General features: G+C 52.3%; 1 protein-coding gene and 1 pseudogene across 9 annotated transcripts; one reads left to right on the top strand and one right to left on the bottom strand.

Moving 5' to 3' along the window:
- Positions 1 to 85: 85 nt before the first annotated feature.
- Ppp1r13l (protein phosphatase 1 regulatory subunit 13 like) lies at positions 86 to 17,795 on the top strand. 9 transcript variants are annotated; one of them, XM_074057624.1, is made up of 14 exons: positions 1,698 to 5,861; positions 6,679 to 6,765; positions 6,964 to 7,040; positions 7,121 to 7,263; positions 8,086 to 8,596; positions 8,694 to 8,792; positions 8,874 to 8,980; positions 9,310 to 9,760; positions 10,674 to 11,134; positions 15,595 to 15,726; positions 15,821 to 15,954; positions 16,034 to 16,200; positions 16,725 to 16,924; positions 17,355 to 17,795. In XM_074057624.1, exons 3-14 carry the CDS (start codon positions 6,986 to 6,988, stop codon positions 17,391 to 17,393), a joined length of 2,499 nt encoding a protein of 832 aa, XP_073913725.1. In that variant the 5' UTR covers positions 1,698 to 5,861; positions 6,679 to 6,765; positions 6,964 to 6,985; the 3' UTR covers positions 17,394 to 17,795. The 9 variants fall into 9 exon arrangements, with proteins under 9 accessions (XP_073913726.1, XP_073913727.1, XP_020028520.2 ...); XM_074057623.1 differs by having other exon boundaries at positions 6,624 to 6,765; XM_074057625.1 differs by lacking the exons at positions 1,698 to 5,861; positions 6,679 to 6,765 and adding an exon at positions 86 to 164.
- Positions 17,796 to 24,367: 6,572 nt separating this feature from the next.
- LOC109692394 (UPF0669 protein C6orf120 homolog) lies at positions 24,368 to 26,546 on the bottom strand (annotated as a pseudogene).
- Between the last annotated feature and the right edge of the window lie 282 nt (positions 26,547 to 26,828).

The raw sequence follows: 26,828 nt of genomic DNA, 5'->3' as shown, positions 1-26,828 counted from the left end.
TCACTTTTTTCTGAAATCAGAGCCTCTCCAGCTCTCGGCGGATCTCCCCCAGTCTCTCAGACATGATTTGTTCCAACACCGACTTAAAGGGGCAGTCACACTAATAGAACCTAACTCTTAAAGAGATAGGAAGACCGATTGGGCTGAAATTCTTGGAGAGGCAGGTAAGTATCGTCGCTGGCAGGGGTGTGCTCTCAGTGATAGAATCCCTTCTAGGGAACCCCGGGAACCCTGGAAGTTTAGGACTGAGTGGGAGAGGCCGGAAAATGGAAGAATGGGGGTATTCCCTCCAGAAGACTTTAAGTAGTAGTCAGGGGCGGGGCTCCTGAGCTCTGGGGGAGCGGGAAACACAGGGGGTGGGGCCTACAGGATCGGGGGCGGAGCCTTAGGCGCGGGAGCTAGACACGCGTGGAGCGATGCGGGATAAGGGGCGGGCCTTGCGGATCGAATGAAACTTGTAGATGCTCTCGAGGACAGAGCCTCGCGCGAGAGAAATATTTCCTATGGCTTTGAGGAAGCGTGGGGGTAGATCGCCCACTCCTCCCTGCCCCGAGGCGCGTGTAAACAGCGGCACGTGGACGAGGATTTGGGGGACGCGCCCACGCTCCTTCCCACCAGCACTGCACCCCGTGGGGCGGCGGGTGGAGCCGCGGGACGACGGCTAGACAGGGTGACCCGACTGCATTCCTGGCCGGTGTGTCAGCTCCTCTTCCCGCCCCCTCTGCTGAGATTTAGGATCCTACTCCAGAATTGGGGTTCCCGCCTTCTCCTGCGGCTTTCCAAAGCTAGGGGAGGGTTAAGGGGAAGTGCTCTCCTCGCCAGGGATCTCCAGACAGTTCCCCCCCGCGCGTGGGCGAGAGACTCCCGGGAGCCCCTCCTGCATGCTTGGAAACTACAATTCCCAGAGGACCCGAGGCGGGGAGGCGCCAGACGTCAGTCATAGGCGCTGCTGGGAACTGTAGTCCCGACTTCGGACTCTTGCCGGGAAATCTTTGCTACAGATGGAGATACTGAGGCTCAGGGACCAGAGGTTGCTAATGGTTTAGCGAGGTTGTCTTCTCGTCTTGGGGACCGAGTGTGTGAGTTTTCCTCAGCCTCCCATCTTCTACCCTTTTGGTGGCGTCCAAATCTTCTCTCAAGAAAAGGGAAGGCCAGGCGCTGGTAACTCAGGCTTTGTAATCCTTAGCTATTTGGGAGACTGAGATTGGGAGGATGGAGGTTTGAGGCCAGCCTGGGAAAATAGTTTTCCAAACCCCATTACCGAAAATAACCAGAGCAAATCGGACTGGAGGCGTTGTTCGAGTGGTAGAGCGCCTGATTTGCAAGTGCAAACCCATGAGTTCAAACCCCAGTCCTACCAAAAACAAAAACAAAAAAACGGGGGGCGGTGGTGGGGGAGGAGGGACAGTGATGGGAGAGACTCGGCTCTTTCCTGGATCTTGCTGGCCACGTCGCCTCGCCCTCAACTTCTGGGCCTCGCTCTTCCTGTCTGTGAAATGGACTGCGAGTGGCAGTCTCAGTGTCTCACTCTGCGTCCTGCCCCTCCGGGACTACAAATCCCAAGGTGCTCGAGGTGTCCCCGGCCCCCTTCCCCCTGCGGGACCCGCCTCCCTCCAGCCCGAGTCACGTCGTCTAACCTGTTCCCGGCTCCTGACCCGCCCCGTTCTCCGCTCCCGGCCGCTGGAGCCGGCGCGGGAGGAAGCCCCCCGGTGCCAGGATCTGCCCCGGACCCGTGAGTTCCACCCTCCTGGGCGCCAAGTGGCCCTGGAAGAGCCCGACACCGCGTCCCTGGGCGGACTGGGAGGGGACTCGGACGCCAGGTCCCAAGGCAAGATTTTGGGGTGCGCAGATGCCGGGGTCCCTGGACAGAGAGAACTCGGACGATTGATACTGGGAAAAAGGAAGGGGGGCTCGGGTGGCTGAGTTCTTGGAATAGAGGACTCGGATCCCTTGGTCCAGAGCAGACGGTGGAGCTGGGATTGCTGAGGTCCTTGTATTGGAGACTTTCAGAAGTCAGAGTCCCTGGGTAATAATATTGGGGTCTCAGATCCCTGAATCTTGGGCAAAATGGAGACTCGGACAGTGGGGCTCTGGAGTGGATGGTCATCTCTGCCGCCCTCCGGCTACCTTCTCCACTGAGCCTCCGGGACTCAGCAAAATTAAGAGTGCGACGGGGACAGTGGAACTTGGGTCTTAGAAATGGAGCAGGACCAGAACCCGAGGTCCCTCCAGAAGCTGGGTCCCGGCGCTTCCCCATTTTCCAGCTCTGGAGTGGGGGCAGGGGGTGAGAAAACCAGGGCATCTCTCCAACCTCCTCTGTGCGCCTGAGCGAACCCCAACATGTCATTAACCTGGGCGTCAGACCTGCCTAACCAGCGGAGGGACATCCGCCCCAGGGCGCCCCCTGGCGGAGGCGGGGGCCTCTTATTGCCCGTGGGGGTGGGAAATATGTGGGGTTTACAGAGGTCATTCTAGAACCCACGGCAGAATTCCAGAATTCAGGGCTGGTTCCCGGATGCACTTCTGCATTACACAAAGAGAAGGGGTAAACTGAGGCAGAGAGGTCACATAGGCAGCAGAATGGAGGGCCAGGATTTGAAATGCCTCTGCCTCTCTAGGATTCATATCCTCCCACGAGCTTTTCCAACTAACCTCCCTCCCACGGCTCCTTGCGCTGACCCTGAGGTCTGTCTGACCTAAGGTATTGTGGGAGATAAGGGAGGAATAGAGGCTAATTCTGGAGGTGTCTGTCTGTCCTTGAGGCTGGGGGAGGGCAGGGAGAGGCAGGCCCCTCCCTCCGTCTCTCTGTAGCATCTCTCCACCCCCATGCGTCATGGGGGGGATTAGCAAAGGAGGGGGGACAGGACGATCTGGTGCCAGAGGGGTGTTTGCTAATGCCTGGGCTTGAAGGGCAGTTGGTGACAGCCTGAATTGAAATTAAAAATAAGAACCGTGGCTGCCAACCCAGGCTCATGTCATGCCAGGCTGAGGTCTGGCAGGTGTGTGTGTGTGTTGGGGGAGGGATGGGTCCCAATGTCCAAAGAAGTCTCAGGTTCCCCCCAAAGGGGGGACCAATGACATCCATCTTTAATCTGGTTTGCTGGCCCAAGGGAAGGACTCCTCCCTACCGGTGGGGAAACTGAGGCTGGCCAGCAGACATCACTCACACCCTGGGCTTTGGCCGGTTTCTGGCTGAAATTTTCTAGTGTGCTCTCCCAAGTACACACAGGAACGTCTGGGGGAATTTAGGGTTCTGAGATCTGAGGACCTGGAAGCTGAGGCTCTGGGGGCATCAACATGTCAGGCTTTTACAATGTCATGAGGAGCTTAAAGGGCCCCTGTGAGGGACATTACTTTGAGTCTTGAACCCTTCCTTTGTGCCTGCCAGTGTTATCAAATGACAACCCATAATTAAGAAGCCAGATGTGTGAATTTTATTTCCTGTACCGCCCTGTACTAATCAGGGTACATAAATTAGGTCATCCAATCCTCAGACCCCTTTGAGGTTAACATTTTTTCTTTTTCTTGTTTATTTTTTTTTTTTGCGCGGTGCTGGGATTTGAACTCAGGGCCCACACCAGCCCTTTTTTGTGATGGGTTGTTTCGAGATAGGATCTCATGAACTATATACCCAGGCGGGCTTCGAACCTCTTCCTGAGTAGCTAGGAGGTCAAGGTAGTAATTCCCCTGTACACAGGAGAAACTAAACTAACGCAAGATTAGAGGCCCATCCCACAGACGTCCACAGAAGGAAAATCAAGTTCCAGAGAAGCGGGGGTGTCGCGTGACCCCACAAAGCTGGAGGATTGCAACCTGGGCGTTCTCAGTCTGGTCTTAGCTCTGACCGGGTTCTTAGGGAGGATAGTTCTGTAGGAAGCCCACGGGATCCTGAACCCCAAAGGATCTGGCTGGGGTGCAGAGGAAGCTGGGCAAGGACAGCTAGGGCTGGAGTGGAGAGGGGACCGCAGGGAAGAGGACCTGGAGGCGGAGGGCGGGAGCCTGGGAACAGAGGCCGGGCCGCGCCCCCCGCGCCCCGCCCTCCCCGCTCCCCTCCCCAGCCTCGGGAGCCGCACCTGCCCGGGCCCGCCGCGCATTCCCCAGGCCTGAGCTCAGCGCCCGGCCGGCCGGGCTGTCCCTGGCGCCCCCTAGCGGCCCCGATGTCCCCAGCCCCGGGACAGCCCCACCCCAGGGTAGGAATTTCCGTAGACCACGCCAACATGGAATCTGAGAACCATGGGCACTGGGAAGAACCGCTTACTGACGGAATGCTGGCTCTGGAGGCCGCGTAAAATTATTAGGTTTTACTTTTTTTTTTGTTGGTATTGAGGTTCGAACTCACGGCCCTGCGCTTGCTAAGCAGGCACTCCACCAATTGAGCCCCACTCATAGCCCTTTTTGCTTTATTTTTCAGATAGGATCTAGCATTTTGCCCAGGCTGGCCTGGACAGACATCCTCCTACCTATGACTCCCTTGTAGCTGGGATGACAGGCATGCACCACCAGGCCTGGCTTATTGATTGAGATGGGGTGTCACTACTTCCTCCCCAGTCCCCTCGCTAGCCTAAAATTTTGATCCCACTGATCTCCACCTCCCATCATTTTTACATCTTAACGGACAGATTCTTTTAGACTCTGGGAGATTCTAAGAGCTCAGGGGTTTTTGTTTGTTTGTTTGTTTCATTTTTTAGAAGACTGGGGTTTGAACTTAGGAAGGGCTTCACATTTGCAAAGCAGGAGCTCTACTGTTTGAGCCTCACCTCCAGTCCATTTTGCTCTGGTTATTTTGGAAATGGGAATCTTGCAAACTGTTTGTCCAGGGTGGCCTCAAACCTCAACCCTCCCAATCTCAGCCTCCCAAGTAGCTAAGATTATAGGTGTGAGCCATTAGCATCTGGTTAAGGCTCAGTTTTTATTCCTATAGTGTCTCTTTTCTTTCTTTTACTTTGTTTCTTTTTTGATTTTTAAGATAGGGTTTCACTGTGTAGCCCAGGCTGCCCTTGAACGCTCCCTCCTCCTGCCTCAGCCTCCCAAGTGCTGATATTACAGGCATGCTCCACCATGCCCTACCTCTACTTTTTTTGAGGTCTCAATTTTCAGATCTCTGAATTCCTCCTGAGCTTTACTTGTTAGGTAACTGAAGTATTGTGGTCAGAGTCTGCTTAATTGGGCTTTTTTTCCTGCTCTGAAATTCCAGAGCAGAATGAATGTGGGATAGACAGAAGGCTGAGAATTCTAGACTAACCAAAACAGAGAATTCTAGAATGGTCCAAAGACAAGAATCTTGGACTCAGAATTCCCTCCCAATAGACTGTCAGGTTGAGGATCTGTCTTGGTAGAACTCTGTGATCTCAAAGTCCTTACAAGTTCAAAATGAAGGCCTCTTAGAGCCTCAAGGGGCCTCTTGGAGTAGCAAATTTGCCTCCGTTCTGTGTGGGGACTCATTGTCCAAGGATGAACACTCCCAGTACACGCAAGTGAGCCACCAGCCCCAACAGGTTCTCTTCTTGTGGCTTCCTAGACAGGTCAGCACCAGCATGCCCCGCCCACTGCCCACGCCTGTGCCGCCAAAGCTGAGAAGTCAGTGCAGGGGAGGTGACACCTCTGGCGGGCGTGGCGGGCGTGGCGGCTACCATGGGAATGGGACTGGTGCTGGCTTGACCGGTTCCTGGTGGCCGAGCTGCCTCCCACTGGGCTGGTGACCATAGCTGCCTATCCGCCTCTTGGCCACCTCCCTGTTCCTCCTTCTGACAATGGGTCAGTGTGAGCCAGCTCTCTGGACTGGGGACACTGGGGAGAGAAAACTGAGCAGTCGCTGCCCTCTGGGACCCCTCCAGCCTGGTGGAGACAATGAAGAATAACAAGTGAGGTGTTTGTTTGTTTTGGTGATGTTGGGATTTGAACTCAGGGCTTCAGTTGTTTTTTTTTTTTTTGGCAAGCATTCTACCACTTGAGCCACGCCCCCAGCCCTTTTTGGCTTTTGTTTGTTTTTCAGATAGGGTCTCCTGATTTTGTCAGGGCTGGTCTTGGACTGCAATCCTCCTATCTCCACCTAACATGTAGCTGGGATTATAGCTAGTCATGGGTTACCTGCCCCCAGCTTGTTTTAAGATAGGGTCTCGGTAACTTTTTTCTCCTAGGCTGGCCTCAAACCACAATCCTCTCCCACTCCCAAGTGGCTGGGATTACAGGCATGCCCCTCCTGTGCTCAGCACAAGTTGACATCTTCAGCCTTACTTTCTTGCCTACTACAGTGGTTTTGATGGTGGATTGAGTGCATAGCACTTAACACAATTCTTGAAGGCAGCGGCCCTGCAATTAGTGGTTGTTGTTTTACTCCAGGTCATAGGAACGAGTTCCGATATAGAGTAGGTGACATAACTATTATGTTCATGCAGAAATTGATAGCTATTATTTTAGCTTTGTTCGCTGGCACATACTAATTGATCTATAGATATGAAGGAATTGCTTCACCTTATTACGGCTGAGATACAGAGATGGACAAGGAGTCGTGCAAAAAGACAGAATTGGCCAGAGATAGTGAATGAACTGGGCTTTTTTTTTTTTCTTTTTGTTTTTTTGGTGGGACTGGGGTTTGAACTCAGGGCTTCACTCTTGCAAAGCAGGTGCTCTACCTGTTGAGCCACTCCTCCAGTTCATTTTGTTCTGGTTATATTGGAGATGGAGGTCTCCAGAACTATTTGCCTGGGCTGGCCTCAAACCGCGAGTCTCCGGATTTCAGCCTCCCAAATAGCTGAGATTACAGGCGTGAGGCACCGGCGGGGGGGACTGGGGGGGCGGGGGGGCGGGGCATGGACGGGGCTTTTCCCAGCCCGGGAAGTGGAAGGGCAAAGGGTTTCTAGGAGGGGGGGGGAGGCCCTGCTGGCTGCCTTGCTCCTGGGGACCCCGCAAGCCCTGAGGGCGGGGTTTGCAGATCCCGGTCTGATCCCCATCCCCACCACTTAGGCGCCCCGCTGCGGCCGGCACCATGGACAGCGAGGCGTTCCAGAGCGCGCGGGACCTTCTGGACCTGAATTTCCAGTGTGAGCGGGGGCGGGGGCGGGGCTGGCGGGGGCGGGGCCTGCGGGGGGCGGGGTCCTGACCGTCGCTCCCGCCCGCCCAGCGCTGGCCATGAAACACATGGATCTGAAGCAGATGGAGCTGGACACGGCGGCGGCCAAGGTGGACGAACTGACCAAGCAGCTGGAGTCGCTGTGGTCAGACTCGCCAGCGCCTCCTGGCCCGCAGGCCGGAGTCTCCCCTAGGGTGAGCCTGATCCCACCCCATCCCCAAGGCCAGCTTCTCCCCACCAGACCAGAGAGGCTTGGATTTCAGGCAAGGCGCCCCACTATGTTTTTTTGTTTTTGTTTTTTGGCAGTATTGGATTTGAACTCAGGGTCCTGTACTCGCTGGGCAGGCACTCTACCACTTGAGCCATACTCCCAGCTATTTTTCAAATAGGGTCTTGCACTTTTGCCTCGGGGCAGCCTCAGACTGTGATCCTCCTGCCTCTGCCTACAGAGTAGCTAGGATTACAGATGTGGTCCGCCTCACCCAGCTTGTTTTTTGAGATAGGGTCTTGCTAACTTTGTTTTGTTTTGTTTTGTTTTGTTTTAAGAAAGAAATTGGGCTGACCTCAAACCACAGTCCTCCTTGCTCCACCTTCTGGCACAAAGGAGGTGATTGGGCTACCTCGGCTGGACTCAGGACTCTCCCTGTCACCTCACTTGGGCTCACTGTGCCTACATTTTCACTCTGGTCAGAGGTTCAACTCGTCTGGTTGACCTTCAGTTTTTGGTGGAGCTAGGGTTCGAACTCAGGGCTTCATACTTGCTAAGGCAAGCAGGCGCTCTACCACTTAACCACACCTCCAGCCCTTTTTGTAATGGGTGTTTTCGAGATAGTATCTGGTGAACTATTTGCCTGGGCTGGCCTTGAAGTGCAATCCTCCTGATCTCTGCCTCCTGAGTAGTTGAGATTACAGGCGTGAGCCACCGGCGCTCAGCCAACTGATGTGTTTTGATTTCCCCCACCGACCCCTCTACTAAATATCTCCTCTAACCCCTCAACGAACCGGCCTTCCCACAGATGTCTCGCTACAGCTCCAGTCCGGTCCCCGAGCCTTTTGGGAACCGAGGGTTCCCCCGGAAGGCAGCCACCGACAATGCAGACACCCCGTTCGGACGCTCCGAGAGTGCTCCGTCCCTGCACCCTTACAGTCCTATGTCCCCCAAGGCCCGGCCGTCGTCCCCGCGCACCCCGCTCTACCTGCAGCCGGACGCCTACGGCAGCCTGGACCGCGCGCCCTCGCCCCGGCCCCGCGCCTTCGAGGGCGCGGGCAGCACCCTTGGTCGTGCGCCCTCCCCGCGGCCGGGGTCAGGCCCACTCCGCCAGCAAGGTCCCCCCACGCCCTTCGACTTCCTGGGCCGGGCGGGATCCCCCCGAGGCAGCCCGTTAGCCGAGGGTCCCCAGGCCTTCTTCCCGGAGCGCGGACCTTCGCCGCGCCCGCCCGCCGCAGCCTATGACTCGCCGCAGGCCCTCGGGAGCCCGCTGCTGGGCGCGGGCGGCAGCGCCTTCGCTCCGCCTCTGCGCGCGCAAGGTGAACTTGACCTTGACCGTGAACTTGGGGCGCGTGGGGGAAGCGTGGGCGTCCGCGGCCAGTCTCCGCTCGCGTCCTCACCTGCAAATGCCCGCAGATGACCTGACCCTGCGTCGGCGGCCCCCGAAAGCCTGGAACGAGTCTGACCTGGACGTGGCGTACGAGAAGAAATCTTCGCAGACGGCTAGTTATGAACGTGAGTGATGGAGACGGCGGGAGTGGGGGTCCCGGGGGCGAAAGCGAACCCCCCTCCATCCTGATGATTTCCGCCTTTTAGGCCTGGATGCCTTCGCGCGGCCCGCCTCGCCTGGCCTGCAGCTGTTGCCATGGAGAGAGAGCAGCCTGGATGGGCTGGGGGCCACGGTCAAGGTGAACCAGGGCAAGGTGAGGGATGCCCCCCTCCTCTCTCTTCTCTCTCTCTCTCTCTCTCTCTTTTTTTTTTTTTTTTTTCCAGTACTGGGGTTTGAACTCAGGGCCTACACCTTGAGCCACTCCACCAGCCCTTTTTTGTGAAGGGTTTTTGGTTTGTTTGTTTCTTTTGAGATAGGGTCTCCCCAACTATTTGCCAGGACTGGCTTCCAACCGTGATCCTCTCAATCTCTGCCTCCTGAGAGCTGGGATTACAGGCGTGAGCCACCGACACCCGGCTTTCCCTTCTCCTTTTGCTCCCATCTGAGCCTCTCCTCCCCTCTTTCCTTCTCTCTCTTCCCCAGGACAACCTCACCAGTGCCACCCTGCCTCGCAATTACAAGGTGTCCCCGCTGGCCAGCGACAGGCGCTCCGATGTAGGCAGCTACCGCCGCTCGCTGGGCTCCTCAGGGCCCTCTGGCACCTTGCCCCGCAGCTGGCAGCCCGTCAGCCGCATCCCCATGCCCCCCGCAGCCCCGCAGCCCCGCAGCGCCCCGCGCCAGCGCCCCATTCCGCTCAGCATGATCTTCAAGCTGCAGAACGCCTTCTGGGAGCATGGGGCCAGCAGGGCCATGATCCCCGGGTCCCCCATCTTCTCCCGAGCACCCCCACCAAAGCTGCCTCCCCAGCCCCAGCCACCCCCACAACCCCAACCCCAGATGCCCCCCCAGCCCCAACCCCAGCCTCAGCCCCAGGCCCAGGCCCCAGCTCCAGCCCTGCAGCCCCCTCAACAGACTTGGCCCCCTGTGAACGAAGGTGAGTGGGGGCCCTACAGGGCAGGATGGAGGGAGGAGAAATGGCAGAGACTAGACCAGCTGGAAGAGCCAAGCCTCTTTCCAGGCACTGTCCCTGAGAGACCTAGGCTAGATGAGTTTGAATTTGCACAGAAGTCAGGGATGGGCAGTGGTTAAACATGGACCCTAGAGCCAGACTGCCTGGTTCCGTCCTGTGTGACTTTAGACAGGTCACTTAACCTCTCTGGGCCTCAATATCCTTGAATGTAATAATAAGTACCATATTTGGATATGGTACTAAAATCATGTGAAGTCTTTAAAATAGGCCCTAACTTATAGTAAGTCCTCAATGGCGGTCATATGAGTTGTAACTAATTATCAATAATTTTTTAGTGTGAGGTCAGTAGAGGCTTAAGTCTCCCTTGGCACACACTTACTGTGTGACTCAGGACAAATTACCTAACGTGTCTGAGCCTCTGTTTTTCCCATGTGTGAAGACATAGTAAGGATACATACCTGATAGGATTGTGACAGGGATTATGAGATGCTGGGTGAAGGATGGTTATTTCCACCTGATTTGAAGCACTGCTGAATGGGGAAAAACAGAAGCTGGTTATGTTTGTTCACTTCCGTAATCCCAGCAACTCAGGAAGCTGCAGCAGGAGGATCACAAGATCAAGGACAACCTGGGCTACATAGTGAGACGCTGTCTCAAAAAAAAAGACCTATCATGCATGTATAGTGCCAGGTACATCCTAAGTGCTCAGTAAATGGTTGGTGTCATAACATATATTATTACAGCCCAGGAAAAGTGTAGTTCAGAGAGGGCAAGGAGTTTCCCTGAGGTCACACAGCATCGTGGCTAGTTGCAGGTCCTGGCAATTGTAGGGAGTCTTGGGGAACTCCTCCTTTGATGGGGCTTTTGTTCCTGCTAGGCCTCCTCAAGCCCCCCACTGAGCTGGAGCCTGAGCCTGAGCTAGAGGGGCTGCTGACACCAGTGTTGGAGGCTGGGGATGCAGATGAAGGCACTGTGACTCGGCCCCTCAGCCCCACAAGGCTGCAGCCAGCGCTGCCACCAGAGGCCCAGTCGGTGCCCGAGCTAGAGGAAGTGGCAAGAGTGCTGGCAGAGATTCCTCGGCCCCTCAAACGCAGGGGCTCCATGGAGCAGAGCCCCGCCGTGGCCCTGCCCCCCACCCACAAGAAGCAGTACCAGCAGATCATCAGCCGCCTCTTTCACCGGCATGGTGGGCCAGGGCCTGGGGGCCCTGAGCCAGAGCTATCTACCATCACCGAGGGATCTGAGGCCAGGGCTGGACCTCCTGCTCCTGCCCCACCTGCTCCCATCCCCACCCCAGCCCCACCCCAGAGCAACCCACCAGAGCAGCCTCAGAGCACGGTAAGTAACAGAAGGAAGGTGGGGTGTGTTACATCTGGATCCGACTATCCCTAGTGAGCCGGGTGCCTGTGGCTACTTGGGAGGCTAAGGGTGGAAGGACTGAGGTTCGAGGCCAGTCTGGGCAAATAGTTTGCAAGACTCCCATCTCCAAAATAACCAGAGCAAAATGGGCTGGAGGTGTGGCTCAAGTGGTAGAGTGCCTGCTTTGCAAGTGCAAAGCCATGAGTTCAAATCCGAGTCCCACTAAAAAAAAAAAAAGAGCCCCAAAGTACATCGGATTAATGGTTGAGATGCAGTCAGGGCTGTGAGGCAGCTTAAGAGAGTCAGGACCCAGGATCTGTCTACCTGGGACTCTGCCATCCCTTGGGGCTAGTTACCCCCATGGTTCAAGATCAAACTCTCCTCAAGTCAGTTAGTGAAAAAGAGAAAATACTCTTTTATTTTTGGTGGTACTGAGTTTTGAACCCAGGGCCTCAGGCTTGCGAGGCTGGCACTCTATAGTTTGAGCCACACCTGCAGCTCAGCCCTTCCCTTTTCAGGCACAACTGGAATTACACATCACACTCTGCCCCATTCCATTGGCCAGGAACCCAGATGCAAGGGAGGCTGGGAAATGTCGTCTAATCTTGACAGCACTGTGTTCAGAACAAGGGAATAGAATGTATGTAGGGGATTCCAGGAGTCTTGTTCCCCTGGAGATGTTTTTGCCTCTTTGATATCCTTGCCTGCAACCTGCTCCCAGCATTCCTTCAGGAGCCTCAGTCTCATACCTGGAAGTACCTTCAGTCTTGGTGTGACACTTGGCCTCTCTGGGAATCTTGTCTCAGTCAAGTCTCTCTCATCCTGGCCACGAGTCTTTGGTGCCTACCTTTTCTAGAGATCTTGGTTTGGTTTTTGTTGTTGTCGTTGTTTGTTTTGAAGGCAGGGTAGGGTCTCCCTGCATAGCCCAGGCTGGTCTTGAACTCATGATACTCTGCCAGAGATCACAGGTGTATACCACCATGCCCAGCTCCCACTCTCTCCTCTTACAAAGAGCAAGTCTCTGAAGCCATGGGTGTTGTGGGTAAGTGTACCAACTTCAGCTCTCTGCTTGCCCAAGTTTGAATCCTGGCTCCACACTGTGCCATTTTGAGCAAGACACTTAGCGTCTCTGGGCCTCAGTTTCCTCTTCTGTCATATGAGAGTGAGAAAAATAGCAGCCATGTCCTAGGACTAAGGATATTAATAAAAAAGCACCTGGCCCATCAGCCTCCCATTAGTGTTAACGTTTGCCCACGGGGGAGGCTGCTGGTCTGGGCTCAGCCCTGCATCATGGCTGTACCACCCTGCGCTCAGTGTGTGTGGACATGCGAGGGACCGTTCCCAGAGAAGAGGGGCCCAGGCAGACACACTAAAATGCCTATTCCTGTGCCATCCTGAGATACAGAACCCTGAAATCAAGAGGGGAACAGTAGGGATGTGTGTGGTGTGGCTCAGTGGCAGAGCGCTTACTCAGAGTGCACCAAGCCCAGGGTTCCATCTCAAGAAAGAGAAAAGGGAAAACGTGTGTGGGGGTGATAACATCTTGAAAGGGGAGCACCGTTCTGTTTGTAGAATCACAAAGGCCTGGCCACAGAAAACCTTGAAATCATAGAATTCAGGGATTAATGCCTGGGGTGTGTGGTTCAAGTGGTAGAGCACTTGCCTACCACGTGTGAGGCTCTAGGTTCAACCTCCAGCACCACACACACACACACACACACACACACACACACACGCACACACACACACACGCACGCAATGTGTGTGTGTGTCAAGACAGTAAAATTTTAGAATTCTGTAATCCAGGAGGTTTAAAACACAGGATCTGAGCTGGGCATGGTGGTACAGGCCTGTAATCCCAGCACTGGAAAGGCTGAGGTAGGAAGATCCTGAGTTCCAGGCCAGTCTGGGCTACATAGCAAGATCCTGTCTCAAAAACAAGCAAAAAAGGTTTGTTTTTTTTTTAAGTAATAATAATGATTTTTTTTGGCAGTAGTGGGATTTGAACCCAGGGCTTTATGCTTATGAGGCAGGTGCTCTAATCATGACTCCAGCCCTGATTATTAATGATATTTGAAGTCACCAAAGCTGAAAATCAAAGACTCATAATTTAAATTCTAAAATCAGTTTAGTACTCTCGTTTTCTTATAATACAGAATAGCATTTTAAATTAACACTTTCCACCATTAGGATGAACAAACACTAAGGAAACTTGGGAGAGCCAGGCACAGTGGCTAATGCCTGTAATCCTAGCTATTTGGGAGGCTGACATAGGGAGGATTGAAGTTTGAGGCTAGCACAGACAAATAGTTCACAAGACCCCATCTCCAAATTAACTGCAGCAAAATGGGCTGGAGGTGTGGCTCAAGGGGTAGAGCACCTGCTTTGCAGGTGTGAAGCCCTGAGTTCAAATCCCAGTCCCACCAAAACTAACAAAACTTGAGAGAAATATAAATAAATAAATAGAACAAAAATTTTAGCAGGAATAGAGAAGCAGACATTTTGAAGTGTTTTCTTCCAGTCTTTTGAGATGAAATTGCAACAGTAGAATATTAATGTTCTCAATGATAGAATCTCAGGATGGAAGTCTTAGCCCCTCAGCAATTTAAAAGACCTCAAGTTAGCATTTGTATAACCACAGCAGATTGGAAACTGGAAATAATGGGACATTCTGTAGCTTTTGGGAATGTGTGAATTCTAGAACCTCTGGAGACAGCCAGGACAAGACTAACAAACACCACACACTCAGAATAAACAAATCTTACAGGAGGAAAATTAAAAAAAAAAAAAAAAAGCCTGAGGAGCCAGATGTGGTGGCATAAGTCTGTAATCCCAGCTATTCTGTGGGCAGAGGCAGGAGGATAGCAGTCCTCTGGAGGCTAGCCCGAGCAAATCAAGAGATCCCATCTGTGATCATAGCTACTATTCCAGCTCCAGGCAAATAGTTCTCTAGACCCCATCTTGAAAGAACCCATCACAAGTAAGGGCTGGAGGAGTGACTCAAGCGATAAGAGTGCCTGCCTAGGAAGAGTTGAGTTCAAACCCCTGGGCCGCCGAGAGAGAGAGAGAGAGAGAGAGAGAGAGAGAGAGAGAGAGAGAGAGAGATCCTATCTGTAAAAACAACTTAAAAGCAAAAGGACTGGAGATGGTCAGGTGATGGGGAGGATAGGGGTTTGTATGGGGGAAACAAGGAATACTATAAATCTCTGCACTCCAGGGCTGGTGGAATGGCTCAAGTGGTAGAGCAACTACTCAGGTAGGAGGCCCTGAGTTCAAACCCCAGTACTGCCAAATAAAACCCCACCCAAAACAAACAAAAAAGCCTCAGATTCCAAACATCGGGAATTAACACCTGGGAACATTTTATCTTACCTGCTTCTTACCATGTATTTACTTAACTTGTTTGCTTTTTTGGTTTTTGAAACATTGTCTCGCTATGTAGCCCTGACTGGCCTCCAAATTTAAACTGGCGATCATCCTGCCTCAGCCTCCAGGGTGCTGGGATGACACATGTATACCACCAAACCTGTCCCACAAATTTTTTTTTTTTGTGGGACTGGGGTTTGATCTCAGGACTTTGCACTTGCAAAACAGAAATCTGCTTGAATCACACCTCTATCCAGTCCATTTTGGTTTAGTTACTTTGGAGATGGGGGTACCACAAACTATTTGTGGATACTGGCCTTAAACTATGATCCTCCCAATCTCAGCCTTCTAAGTAGCTAGGATTACAGGTGTGACCATCAGTGCTAGGCTGGCCCAGTTTTTTTTTTCAGTATTGGGGTTTGAACTCAGGGGTCATCTTGAGCCACTCTACCAGTCCTTTTTTTGTGAAGTGTATTTTTGAGATAGGGTCTCGAGAACTATTTGCCTGGGCTGGCTTCCAATCATGGTCCTCCTGAGCTCTGCCTCCTAGTAACTAGAATTACAGGGGTGAGCCATTGGCACCCGGCTCTTTTTTTTATAAAAGAAATGTGACTTGAATAACTGGCTTCCCCAATCATCACCTTGAAGGCCTAGAATTACTTTGCCATCAAGCCTCTCAGCTTCCTCTAAGGTCTCAGGACTCAAGATTTCAAAGTCAGTCAGAGCGCGGTGGCTCACACCTGTAATCCTAGCTACTCAGGAGAGAGAGATCAGGAGGGTCATGGTTTGAGGCCTGGGCAAATAGTTCTCGAAATCCTGTCTGGAAAATACCTATCACAAAAAAGGGCCGGGGGGGAGTGGCTCAAGTGGTAAAGTACCTACCAGCAAGCTGAATTCAAACCCCAGTGCCGCACCCCCTCCCAAAAAAGATTTAAAAGCCACAGGATTCCCTGACTTGTAGAGAACCAATCTCGAGGAGAACCGAGCTCTGGACCTCTAGGCCTATGTTTACCTCTCCGAGTAATGGGTATGCAGAGCTGACAGTCCCTCCAAGTCCCCGTCCTGTCCTGCAGGAGATGCGCTCTGTGCTGCGGAAAGCCGGATCCCCGCGCAAGGCCCGGCGCGCGCGCCTCAACCCGCTGGTGCTGCTGCTGGACGCGGCGCTGACCGGGGAGCTGGACGTGGTGCAGCAGGCGGTGAAGGAGGTGAGGGTGGCTGAGCCGCACGTGGCGATGTAGGGCGAGCGGGTGACAGCCCAGCCACGGGGATGCTGAGTCTTGTCTTTCCTGGTCCTCCCAGATGAACGACCCTAGCCAGCCCAACGAGGAGGGCATCACCGCCCTGCACAACGCCATCTGTGGCGCCAACTATCCCATCGTGGACTTCCTCATCGCTGCGGGCGCCAATGTCAACTCCCCCGACAGCCACGGCTGGTGAGCCCTGATCCCCACGGGGCGGGCGCGCGCGGCCGTGGGCAGGGGCGTCCCTCTCACGCACCCGTCCCGCGCCTAGGACACCGCTGCACTGCGCGGCCTCCTGCAACGACACGGCCATCTGCACGGCGCTGGTGCAGCACGGCGCCGCAATCTTTGCCACCACGCTCAGCGATGGTGCCACTGCCATCGAGAAGTGCGACCCCTACCGCGAGGGCTACACCGACTGTGCCACCTACCTGGCAGGTGCGAGGCAGGGCGGGGACGCACACCTGGCCGGTGCGCGGGCGCGGGGTGGAGTGGCACGAGGAAGAGGGGGACATGGGGACTGTACCAGCCCCATGACGGGACCACAGAAGAGAGGGACATGGAATGGGTCGTCTGTAGGGGTGAGGACAGGACAGCATGGGGTGGGCGGGACAGTGCCACCTCTAGAGAGAAGGGAGACTTGGAGACTGTGCCGTGCCATTCAGATGGACACCTGGCGCTTTCTCACCTGTGGGGCGGGGAGTTGGAAGTTCCAAAAATGCCATCAAGCTGGCACAGGGCTAGGCAGGTGGGCTCTGCCACCTGTGGGACACCTGGCAGGTGAGCAGGCCGTGGTGCTGGTACGGGGCTTAGGAACCATTTCTCTTGTAGAGAGACACGAGGCTGTCCCAAGTCGCTCTAGGGACCGCGCTACATCACTGGGTTCCCAGGTGGGAGGGGCAAGGTCCGGTCCCTGTCCCTGTCCCCTGGCCGGGCTGTCACATCCCACCGTGCATTTTCAGACGTGGAGCAGAGCATGGGGCTGATGCACAGCGGGGCGGTGTACGCCCTCTGGGACTACAGCGCCGAGTTCGGGGACGAGCTGTCCTTCCGCGAGGGCGAGTCGGTCACGGTGCTGCGGAGGGACGGCCCGGAGGAGACCGACTGGTGGTGGGCAGCGCTGCATGGCCAGGAGGGCTACGTGCCGCGCAACTACTTCGGGGTGAGGCCTTAGGTGATGTCCCCTCCTGCCTGCAGCAGCTTGGAGCAGATGTCCCAGGAAAAAGAGGGAGGACGGGCTGGGGAAGTAGCTTGGTGGTGGAGCGCTTGCCTAGCACGTGCCAGACCCTGGGTTCCATCCCCAGCACGGACAAGGGGGAGGGGGGATGACAGTCAATTATTGAGTTAAGGGGCCAGAAGAGTCCATTATTGGTCGTGGGGAGGAGAGGAATAGCCCGCTGTGGTAATGGGGGAGGGGGCCGGTTACTGCCTTCCTGCTCCTGATTGGCTCGTGCTCAGTCCGCTGTTTCTATTGGCCGGGGGGCGTGGCTTCTGGCTGCTGGACGCAGTGGGCACTGGGGCTGGGGCTGGCATGCCGGTTGGGGTGCGGGGTGGGAGCTCCTGGTGTCTGTCTGAAGTTCGTCTTCCCTCAGCTCTTCCCCAGGGTGAAGCCTCAGAGGAACAAAGTCTAGCAGGACAGAAGGACATTTCCCAGGGAGACAAGAGCAAGCCGGGCTGCAGAGCTCCAGAGCTCCCTCCCCTGCACTTACTGCCCCTGGCCCCGCAGGGGTGCGGCCCTCACCAGGAGTTCTCTGCTCTCCCAGAAGCGCAGGGGAGAACTCCAGCCTTACGTTTAGGAACCTGCCTTAGCCATTGGAGGCCCAGGGGGCAAGGTTGGGAATCTTTGCGGGCAGGAGGCCTCCCTCCCCCTAATTTGCCAAATCTGATCCTGTCCAAAGTGCCTCTCTCACTTGCTCGGGTCAGGATCCCTTCCCCAACTCTCCCCAAATTAAGTGCCTTCATAAAGTGCTGACTTTATGTTTATAACAAATTGGGGACTTTTTCTTTATAAATAAAGGTAGTTTGCACAGAAATTGACTCCTCTCTCTCTTTTCGGTTCTGAAGTTTGAACTCAGGGCCTACACCTTGAGCCACTCCACCAGCCCTTTCTTGTGATGGGTTTTTTCAAGATAGAGTCTCTCAAACTATTTGCCCGGGAGCTTTCTAACTGGGATCTTCCTGATCTGATTCCTGAGTAGCTAGGATTACAGGCGTGAGCCACCAGCGCCAGGTGTATTACATTTTTGTCTCTGTAACAAAATATCTCAGGCAGGCTAACTTCATAAAAGAGATTTATTGAGCCGAGTGTGGTGGTACACATCTGAAATGCCTGCCCTTCAGAAGTTGAGCAGGGAAGAGCTAGAGTTGAAGGGCAGCCTGGGCTACATACTGACACCCTGTCCAAAAAACTTAAAAAAAAAAAAGTTTATTTATCTCACAGTTCTGGAGGCTGGAGGTTAAGTTCAAGCAGCATGACACTGGCTCTGGCAAGAGCCCATGGCTTGTGGTGCAAGTGTTGATGAGAGGAAGCGATTGCATGATGATAAAGAAGCAGGTGTCAGTGCTCACGCCTGTAATCCCAGCTACTCTGTAGGCAGAGATCAGGAGGATTGAAATTCAAAGCCAGCCTGGGCAAGATAGAGCCAGACTATCTCAGGGGGAAGGGGGGGTGGAGAACAACACAAAACAAGATTGGTGGAGTAAGCTTAAGTGGTAGAGCACTTGCCTAACAAGTGTAAAGCCTTGAGTTCAAACCCTGGTATTGCCAAAAAAAAACCAAAAAAACAAAAAAAAAACAAGAAGGAAAAAGAAAAACCACCTTAGCCCTTTCTGAGGGTCTCCCACTAAGCCCAACTTTTTTTTTTTCCTGGTACTGGGGCTTGAACTCAGGGCTTTCACCTTGAACCACTCCACCAGCCCAATTTTTTGTGATTTTTTTTTTTTTTTGAGATAGGGTCTCATGGTACTACTTCCCCAGGCTGGCTTTGAACCATGATCCTTCTGATCTCTGCCTCCTGAGTAGCTGGGATCACAGGTGTGAGCCACCTGCGCCCAGCATTAAGCCCAACTTCTTAAAGGTCCTACCTACTTCTACACTGCCACACTGGGGACCAAGCCTTCAACACATGAACCCTTGGGGAACAAACATACATAACGTATGTTCTATTGCCTGCAATTTTCAGACATGTAACCCTTTGCTGTGTCTGCAGGTTCTTACTCATGGTGTATTGTTCCCTTGTGTGTGTTGAAATAATGGCTCACCTTTAACAGGACATAATCTACTCGAAGTCCCTGTGGCCTTGTTAAGGGTGTGACTCTGCAGGGTGACTTTCCTGTATTTTTGCCTTACTTTCATCTTCAATTTCATAGATCTTTCCTGTGTTTTTCTTTTTGGCAGCACTGGGATTTGAACCCAGGTCTCACACATGTTATTTGGATATTTTTGACCACTCAGAAGCCCACAACTCTTTGGTATATAGTTTGTTGTTTTGGGCGGCACCACTCACACTTGCAAGGCAGGGACTTTTACCACTTGAGCCACTCCTCCAACTCCTATTTTTTTGTGTGTGATAGGCTTTTTTGCAATAGGGTCTAGCGACCAACTTACCTGGCTGGACCTTTGGTGTGTGAGGGTCTATGGCTCCAAGGAGCAGCAGGGGAAGGAAGCTAGGGATTGCTGGAGATGATCACTGTGCGGGCTGTACTGCGCTGCTTGGTTCATTTTCCCACAATGCCATTCAACCTCTGCTAAAGACAGGCAGCCTTTCCAGAGATCTAAGATTGTCACTTTATCACTTCAATTAAGCACATTCACTTTGACATTGTTTTGGGGCACTCTTTGCTTTTTGGGAGGCAAATCTTCATAAAATGAAGGGTGGGGAACACTCAGCACATCACGAATAATTTAAAAATAAATAGCAATAATGCAAGACCTAGCTGCGTGAGGTGTGTGTAGGAATTTCAAATTTTTGTTTTCCAAATTCCTTTCTTAGTTTACTTACCTTTTCTTTTTCTTTTTGAACTCAGGGCCTGGAGCTTGCTAGGCAGGCGCTGTACCACCTGAACCATGCCCTCAGCCCTTTTTTGTTTAGTAATTTTTTCTCATAGGGTCTCTGGCAAGGCCGAAGATCTGTATCATCCTCCCTACACCTCCCACAAAGCTAGGATCACAGACATGTGCCACCACCCCAGCTTGTTGATTGAAATGAGGTCTCACTAACTTTTTGCCTGGGCTGGCCTCCAACCGCAATCTTTCTGATCTCCACCTCCCAAGTAGCTGGGATTACAGGTGTGAGCCACTTTGCCAGGCTACTTATCTTTGTGACCTTACTTGGTCAAAACCACATGCAAGAAATTTACCTAGTGCTAACTTATTTGTACCTAGGTCTGATGGAGTGGCTCAAGTGGTACAGCTCCTGCCTAGCAAGCATGAGACCCTGAGTTCAAACCCCAGTGCTGGCAAAAAAAAATTTTTTAAAGAGAATAATGCTCTAAGCTCACGTGGCATTGGGGACAGGAGGAGTGGCTTGGGTGTCACACTCCTTGCTGCCATGTACAGTGCGCCTCTCCCTGTGCACCAGCTGTTTGCAAGGCTGCTGTCCTCTCCTCGCACAGGTAGCATGATCTCCCCTCCTGCTTTCCATCTTCCAAGAACGTGCTGGTATCCACCTGCTCCCTCTTTCTCTTTGTCAAGGTCAATGACATAGATTACTCTGCTCATGCCTTTGCAGCCATGTTAATGGCACGAAAGACGATCGATCTGTGTGGTCAAAGCCATCGTTTGTCACATGCTGGAGGCTTGGACCCAATGTGAATTGAGAAGTGGTGAAGCCAGACCGTGGTGGCTCACGCCTGTAATCCTAGCTACTTGGGAGGCTGAGATGGGAGGATTGAGATTTGAGGCCAGTCCTGGCAAATAGTTTGTGAGACCCTATTTCCAAAATAACGAGAGCAAAATGGACTGGAGTTGTGGCTTAAATGGCAGAACACCTGCTTTGCAAGTGTTAGTTCAAACCCCAGTCTCACCTCTCCCAACCCGAGAGAGAGAGAGAGAGAGAGAGAGAGAGAGAGAGAGAGAGAGAGACCTTTAAGAGCTGGGGTTTAGTGGGAAGTAATTAGGTTGTGGAGGCTCTGCCTTTGGAAGGGAACAGTGACTGTCTCCTGGTTGGGGGCAGGGGTTAGGTCTCTAGGGACTGATTAGTTACCATGGGAGTGTTTTTTTGTTTTGTTTGTTTTAAGATCAGGTTTTGCTATGTAGCGAGGCTAGACTTGAACTCTGGATCCTGCGTCAGCCTCCTGAGTGCTGGGATTATAAGCACACACCACCACACCTGGCGGAGGTGTGTTACTGTAAAGGGACCCACCCTTCCGCACATGCCCCTCCCTGCTCTCCCCTTACCCCACCAGGTGATGTGATCCGCCTTTGTTATGGAGCTTCTGAGTTCCCTGCCTGATGGAGCCAGCCAAGCTTGGAACTTTCAGCCTCCAAAACTATGAGCTAAATAAACCCCTTTCCTTCCTTATCACCCAGCCTCAAATACTTTGTTACAGCAAGACAAAACTGAGCAGGACAGTCAGCTTGCCTTTTTTTTTCTTTCTAAACATCGTTCTGAAATGTAGACCCGACCTGACCAGGTCTCCAGTCTTCTGAGGACATATCCATAAAAACCTTGAAATGATCTCTGCTGCTGGCAGGAGTTGTCATGTTTTTTGTGTCAATGAACCATCTTGCTGATTTGTTGGTAAAACCCATTCAGCATCCTGGCTCCAGGTCAGTGTGACGCAATCTTCTTCTTCTCCTGCTCCCTCTCCCTCTTCTTCATCTTCTTCTTTTCTTCTTCATCTTTGGTGGGTCTGGTCTTTGAACTCAGGGCTTTGCACTACCACTTGAGCCACACCTCCAGTCCATTTTGCTCTGGTTATTTTGGAGATGGGGTCTCACGAACTATTTGCCTGGATCTTCCAGATCTCAGCCTCTCAAGATTACAGGTGTGATTATGGGTGTGATTACAGGTGGGATTACAGATATGATTACAGGTGTGATTACAGATATGATTACAGGTGTGAGTCACTGGTACCTAAATTCAACAAGCTTCTGTAGTGAGTAATTTGCAATGTCAGCCAAACAAACTAGCAGGACATGACTGTCAGTATCCACAGTTCAGAAGGACTTCTTTGAATGCTTTTATTTTTGTTTTATATTTACTTTTCGTGGTACTAGGAGTTGAACTCAGGACCAAATACTAGGCAGGCAACTGTCATTTGAGCCATGCCCCCAGTCCTTTTGCTTTTAGGTTGTTTTTCAGATAGGATTTTGCCTGTTTTTGCCCATTCCAGCCTCACACCAGCCTCAGACCATGGTCCTCCTGAGTAGCTGGGATTACGGGCATACACCACCATGCCCAGCTTGCCAATGGTCATCAATATTATAGGAAAATTAAGGCAGGAAAGATTGGGAGTGGGCTCGTTTTCTGTGGGTTTACTGCTATAAATGACCACTAGCTACAAGTCTTAAAACAACACACACTTATTTTTTTGATAGTTCTGAAGGTCAGAAGTCTCTGCCAGGAGTTGCAGCCGGCTAAAACCAAAGCCTTGGCAAGGCTGTACTCCCCTGGAGAGTCCCTAGCCTTTTCCAGCAGGTTTTGGAGCCAAATTCTTTGCATTCCTTGGCTCACCAGTCAGCCCTCCACCTTCAAAGCTAGTCTTCCTCTGCATTTTGTTTATTTATTTTCAGTCTGCCGGGCATGTACGTGAGCCATGCCCCCAGCCCTTTTGTCTCCATTTTGTCTTTAAGATGGGGGTCTCCCTAATTTTTGCCCAGGCTGACCTGGAATTTGGAGCCTCTATGCCTCTGCTAGGATTACAGCTGTGAGGATCAAGGTTCAAGGGCAGCCCAGACAAATAGTTCTCAAAACCCCATTTTCAAAATAACCACACCAAAATGGACTGGAGGTGTGACTCAAGCAGTAGAGTGCCTGTTTTGCATATGCAAAGTCCTGAGTTCAAACCTCACTCCCCCCAAATAAAACCAAAAAAATACAAAAAATCAAAACATGAACAAAAGCCTCATTCTCATGGAGCTGACATTGAATAAGCAGCAGGCTGGGCAAGGTAGCACCCGCCTGTAATCCCAGCACTCAGGAGGCTAAGGCAGGGGAATCTCAAGGTCTGGGCCAGCCTGGGTTACATAGTGGGATCCTGTTTGAAAATACAAAACTAAAATAACAAAGCTCCCACGCATTGAGCACGTGAGACTTTGAGATTGGCTGTGAAGAAAAAAAGCAGGGCAGGGGCATAGAGGGTAGTGTGTTTGTGTGGGGTGGGGAGGTGCTGGGTTCAACTCATATGTGAGGGAAGGCCTCACTGAGAAGGTGATATTGGCACAAAGACTTACAGGAGGTGAGGGACATCAGGAAACTCCGCATTTCAAACCCAAGAAATAGCAGGTGCAAAGACCCTGGGGTAGGATGGGTCTGGAGTGTTTTGGAAACTGGAAGAAGGTCTTGCACAGAATGAATTGAGGGAGAAAGACAAAGCAGGTTGGTGCAGGGGGCAATAAGTAACAATAAGTAGTTACAGAGGGCTCTCTAGGCCATATCAATTATTTTTTAATTTTAATTTTTTTTTTGTGGCAGTACTGGGGTTTGAACTCAGGATCTTGCTCTAGCTAGGGAGGTGCTCTTTCATTTGAACAATGCCCCAGCCCTTTTTGCTTTTAGTTATTTTCAGACAGCATCTTGATTTTTACCCTAGGGTAAACTTAGACTGAGATCCTCCTACCTAATTGCTGGGTTAAAAGTTTAAGACACTAAGCTCGACTTGGTGAGATGGGGCCTTGCTAACTTTTTCCTGGGACTGGCCTCGATTGGGGATCCTCCTGATCTTTGCCTCCTGATTATAGCTGGGATTATAGTAGTGAGTCACCTTGCCCAACACCACAGGAAAGATTTTTGATTTGACTATGCCTGCACCTCCAGCTGGACCCACCTCTATTGTTCAAACTGACCTCAGAGCTCCACCCACACATCTTCCTTTCAGCACTTTCAGGCCTCAAGGTTTTCTCCCTAGATGGCCCTCCTGCTTCCTTGATCCGTTTTCATTGCCTGGTTAGGTCATTTTCATTCTCCCTGGCTCTACTCAAAACCCACTTCTTCCAGGAAGCCTTCCTGACCACTCATTAGCAGGCTTCAAGGTAGAAACCTTTTTAGTTTCCTTCACAGCATTGTCATATATATATATATATATATATATATATATATATATATATATATACACACTTATTTTTTTTTCTGCCAGCACTGGAGTTTGAACTCAGGGCCTTCACCTTGAGCCACTCCACCAGCCCTTTTTGTGATGGGTTTTGAGATAGGGTCTTACAAACTATTTGTCGGGGCTGGCTTCAAACCTTGATCCTCCTGATCTCTCCCTCTTGAGTAACTAGGATTACAGACACGGACCACTGACACCCAGTTCTCACACATTTATGAGAACAGGAACTGTGGCTGTCATGGTCACTTTTATGTTCCAAGTGTCTAGCACAGGGTCAGGAACACGGTAGATACTTCATCACTATCTGTCAAACAAATAAAAGCTAGCATTTATTTATTTGTTTTTGGTGTGATTGGGGTTTGAACTCAGGGCTCCACCCTTGCAAAGCAGGCGCTCTACCACTTGAGCCACATTTTGCTCTGGTTATTTTGGAGATGGGGACCTCATGTACTATTTTCTCAGATTGGCCTGGAAACTCCATCCTCCTGATCTCAGCCTCTTAAACAGCTAGGATTACAGGCGTGAGCCACTGGCGCCTGGCTAATGCTATTGAATGTTGCTTTGTGTTAAGCCTAGTTTTAACTGCTTCATGTGGGTTCATTTAAGATCACTTAACATTGTATTTAAATTGCATTTTTTGAGTACTGGGGCTTGAACTCAGGGCCTAGCACTTGCTATAGACAGGCGCTCTACTGCTTGAGCCACGCCTCCAGCCCAAGAGCCTTTACATTGTAGACACTCTCGCTGCTCCGACTTTGCAACGGAGAAGACAGAATCCCAGAGAAGTCAGGTAGTTTGATCAAGGTCACACAGTGGAGCCAGGATTTGGAGCAGGTGCTCTGGTTCCAAGCCCACACCTTAGCCACCAAACCACATTGCCTTTCCTTTACTACCTGATTACAACATTTATTTTTTTATTTTATTTTATTAAATCTGAAAGTTGATTTATTTCATTGTAAACTATTCTAATCCTTGAAACCAAGTGCAGGTAGAGAGATAGTTCATCTTCCCAAAGATTTTTATCTTAATGGTGCTTTGGCTTTCTTCCCAAATTCAGTAGAAATATTTAGTAATTTGAAAAATCTTATTCCTCCATGAGCCTGCAAAGTTACTATTATTGTTGCAAATCTTTCCTATCTGTGGTCTGTTTCTGTTCTACCTAAGTAGTACAACAAAGTTACTTAATAATAAGCATTGCTAATTCATAGGTAGTCCAGGATGATAAAATGGTAAATGACCTAAAAAGATTTGGTGTAGGTGGAACACAGTGTCTGCAAATACCTGCCTGGCAGGAAACCCTGTTTGGAGAGGAGGAGCCATGTAGGGGGTTGTAGGCCAGGACAAAGTCTGTGCTCAGGAAAATGTGTGTAATTATATTCTCACTTGATTCAGTGACTCTTAAAAACTTAACATGTGGAACTTCATTCAGGTAACTATCAGGTTACCAATTTTTGATCGGATCTGTAAGTGCACGAAAAGCTGTTTTTGATTTCCATAACCTAAGTTACTGCAATAATCTTTTGTCAGCTGATAACCTAACCAAAATGGAGTTCAAGCATTTTATTGAGCATATTCCTTTTCTAGGAGTTTTTATCTTTAAAGGAACACAGACACTGTGCCCAATGCTTTTCCTACTTGGGATAACTGAGGTAACAAGACTGTATGGCTTCGTTTGCGTCCGGGTCTGGCCTTTCGGTCGGGTCACCTTCAGAAGAGGATCTCCAGCACCAGCTTGAGGATGCTGATGAGGACGGTCCAGAGCACGGACTCCTCCTCCGGCGCCGGCCCCGAGCCGTCCGCGTTCTCCCCGGGGGCGGCCTGGCGCGGCGGCCGCGGCTCGGCCGTGCGGTCCTGGTCCACCTTCATCTCGAAGTCGCTGGTGTCGTGGGACGGGTGTCCGTAGATGCCGACGCCGACGGGGCGCCGGAAGTGCGCGGGGACGGCGACCACGTCGCGGCCGCAGGTGGCCGACTGCAGCTCGCGGTCGTCGAAGCTGGGGTGCAGGGTGCTGCCGGACACGCACAGGTCGGCGTCCCCGCGCAGGCTGTGCACGCTGAGCTAACCCCGCCCTCGTGGTTCAGCCGCAGGTAGCTGTAGTTGCCGGCCCCGATCTGGCCCTGGACTACGTGCAGGAGGAGCCACTGCTCGGGGACGTCGTCGTCTGCCAGGCCCAGCGCCAGGGTCACGGCCTGCGACGCCAGCAGCGCCAGCAGCGCCCGTCTCCAGGAGGCGGCGGTCCCGCGGGGCGCGGCCATCGCTCCTCAGCGCCGGGGCGTCCTCACGGGCAGTGCTGCGTGGGGAAGTACAGGCGACAGCTGGGCCACAGGAGCCCCGCCTCGTCCCGGCCACCCGGCGCGCTGCCTCCCCGCGCCACGCCACGCCACGCCGGCACGGCCGCTCGGGGGGCCCGGGGCGGACCAGGGGGAAGGGGGCAGGGCTGCCCTCCCCGAACTCACCGCCGTACCCCGCGGCCCGCCGCGCCCGCAGCACCCGGGCCCGGCACGGCCTCTTGCAGCGACCGGAAGAGAAACCTGATTACAACATTTATTTAGCACAGCCAGGCAAACAGTAGGCGCTCAATAAATGGGAGGAGCTATTTATAAATTGCTTATCCTAAGTCTGGACACAGCAGATATTTTATAAATGCTTGTTTGGTGCAGTGAAACCAGTGCATCCCCGATTTCCCTGTCATCCTTCTCTGGACTCCACTCAGACAACCTGGGCAGACACACAGGAAGCTCTAACGCTAATGAATTGCTCGATTCTCTCTACTCTCTTCTTGCCATGCTTGTTCT

This window comes from Castor canadensis, chromosome 16 (assembly GCF_047511655.1).
Source record: "Castor canadensis chromosome 16, mCasCan1.hap1v2, whole genome shotgun sequence".
Lineage (NCBI taxonomy): Eukaryota > Metazoa > Chordata > Mammalia > Rodentia > Castoridae > Castor > Castor canadensis.
Note: the sequence above shows the minus strand (reverse complement) of the source record. Positions and strands in the feature narration are given on the sequence as shown.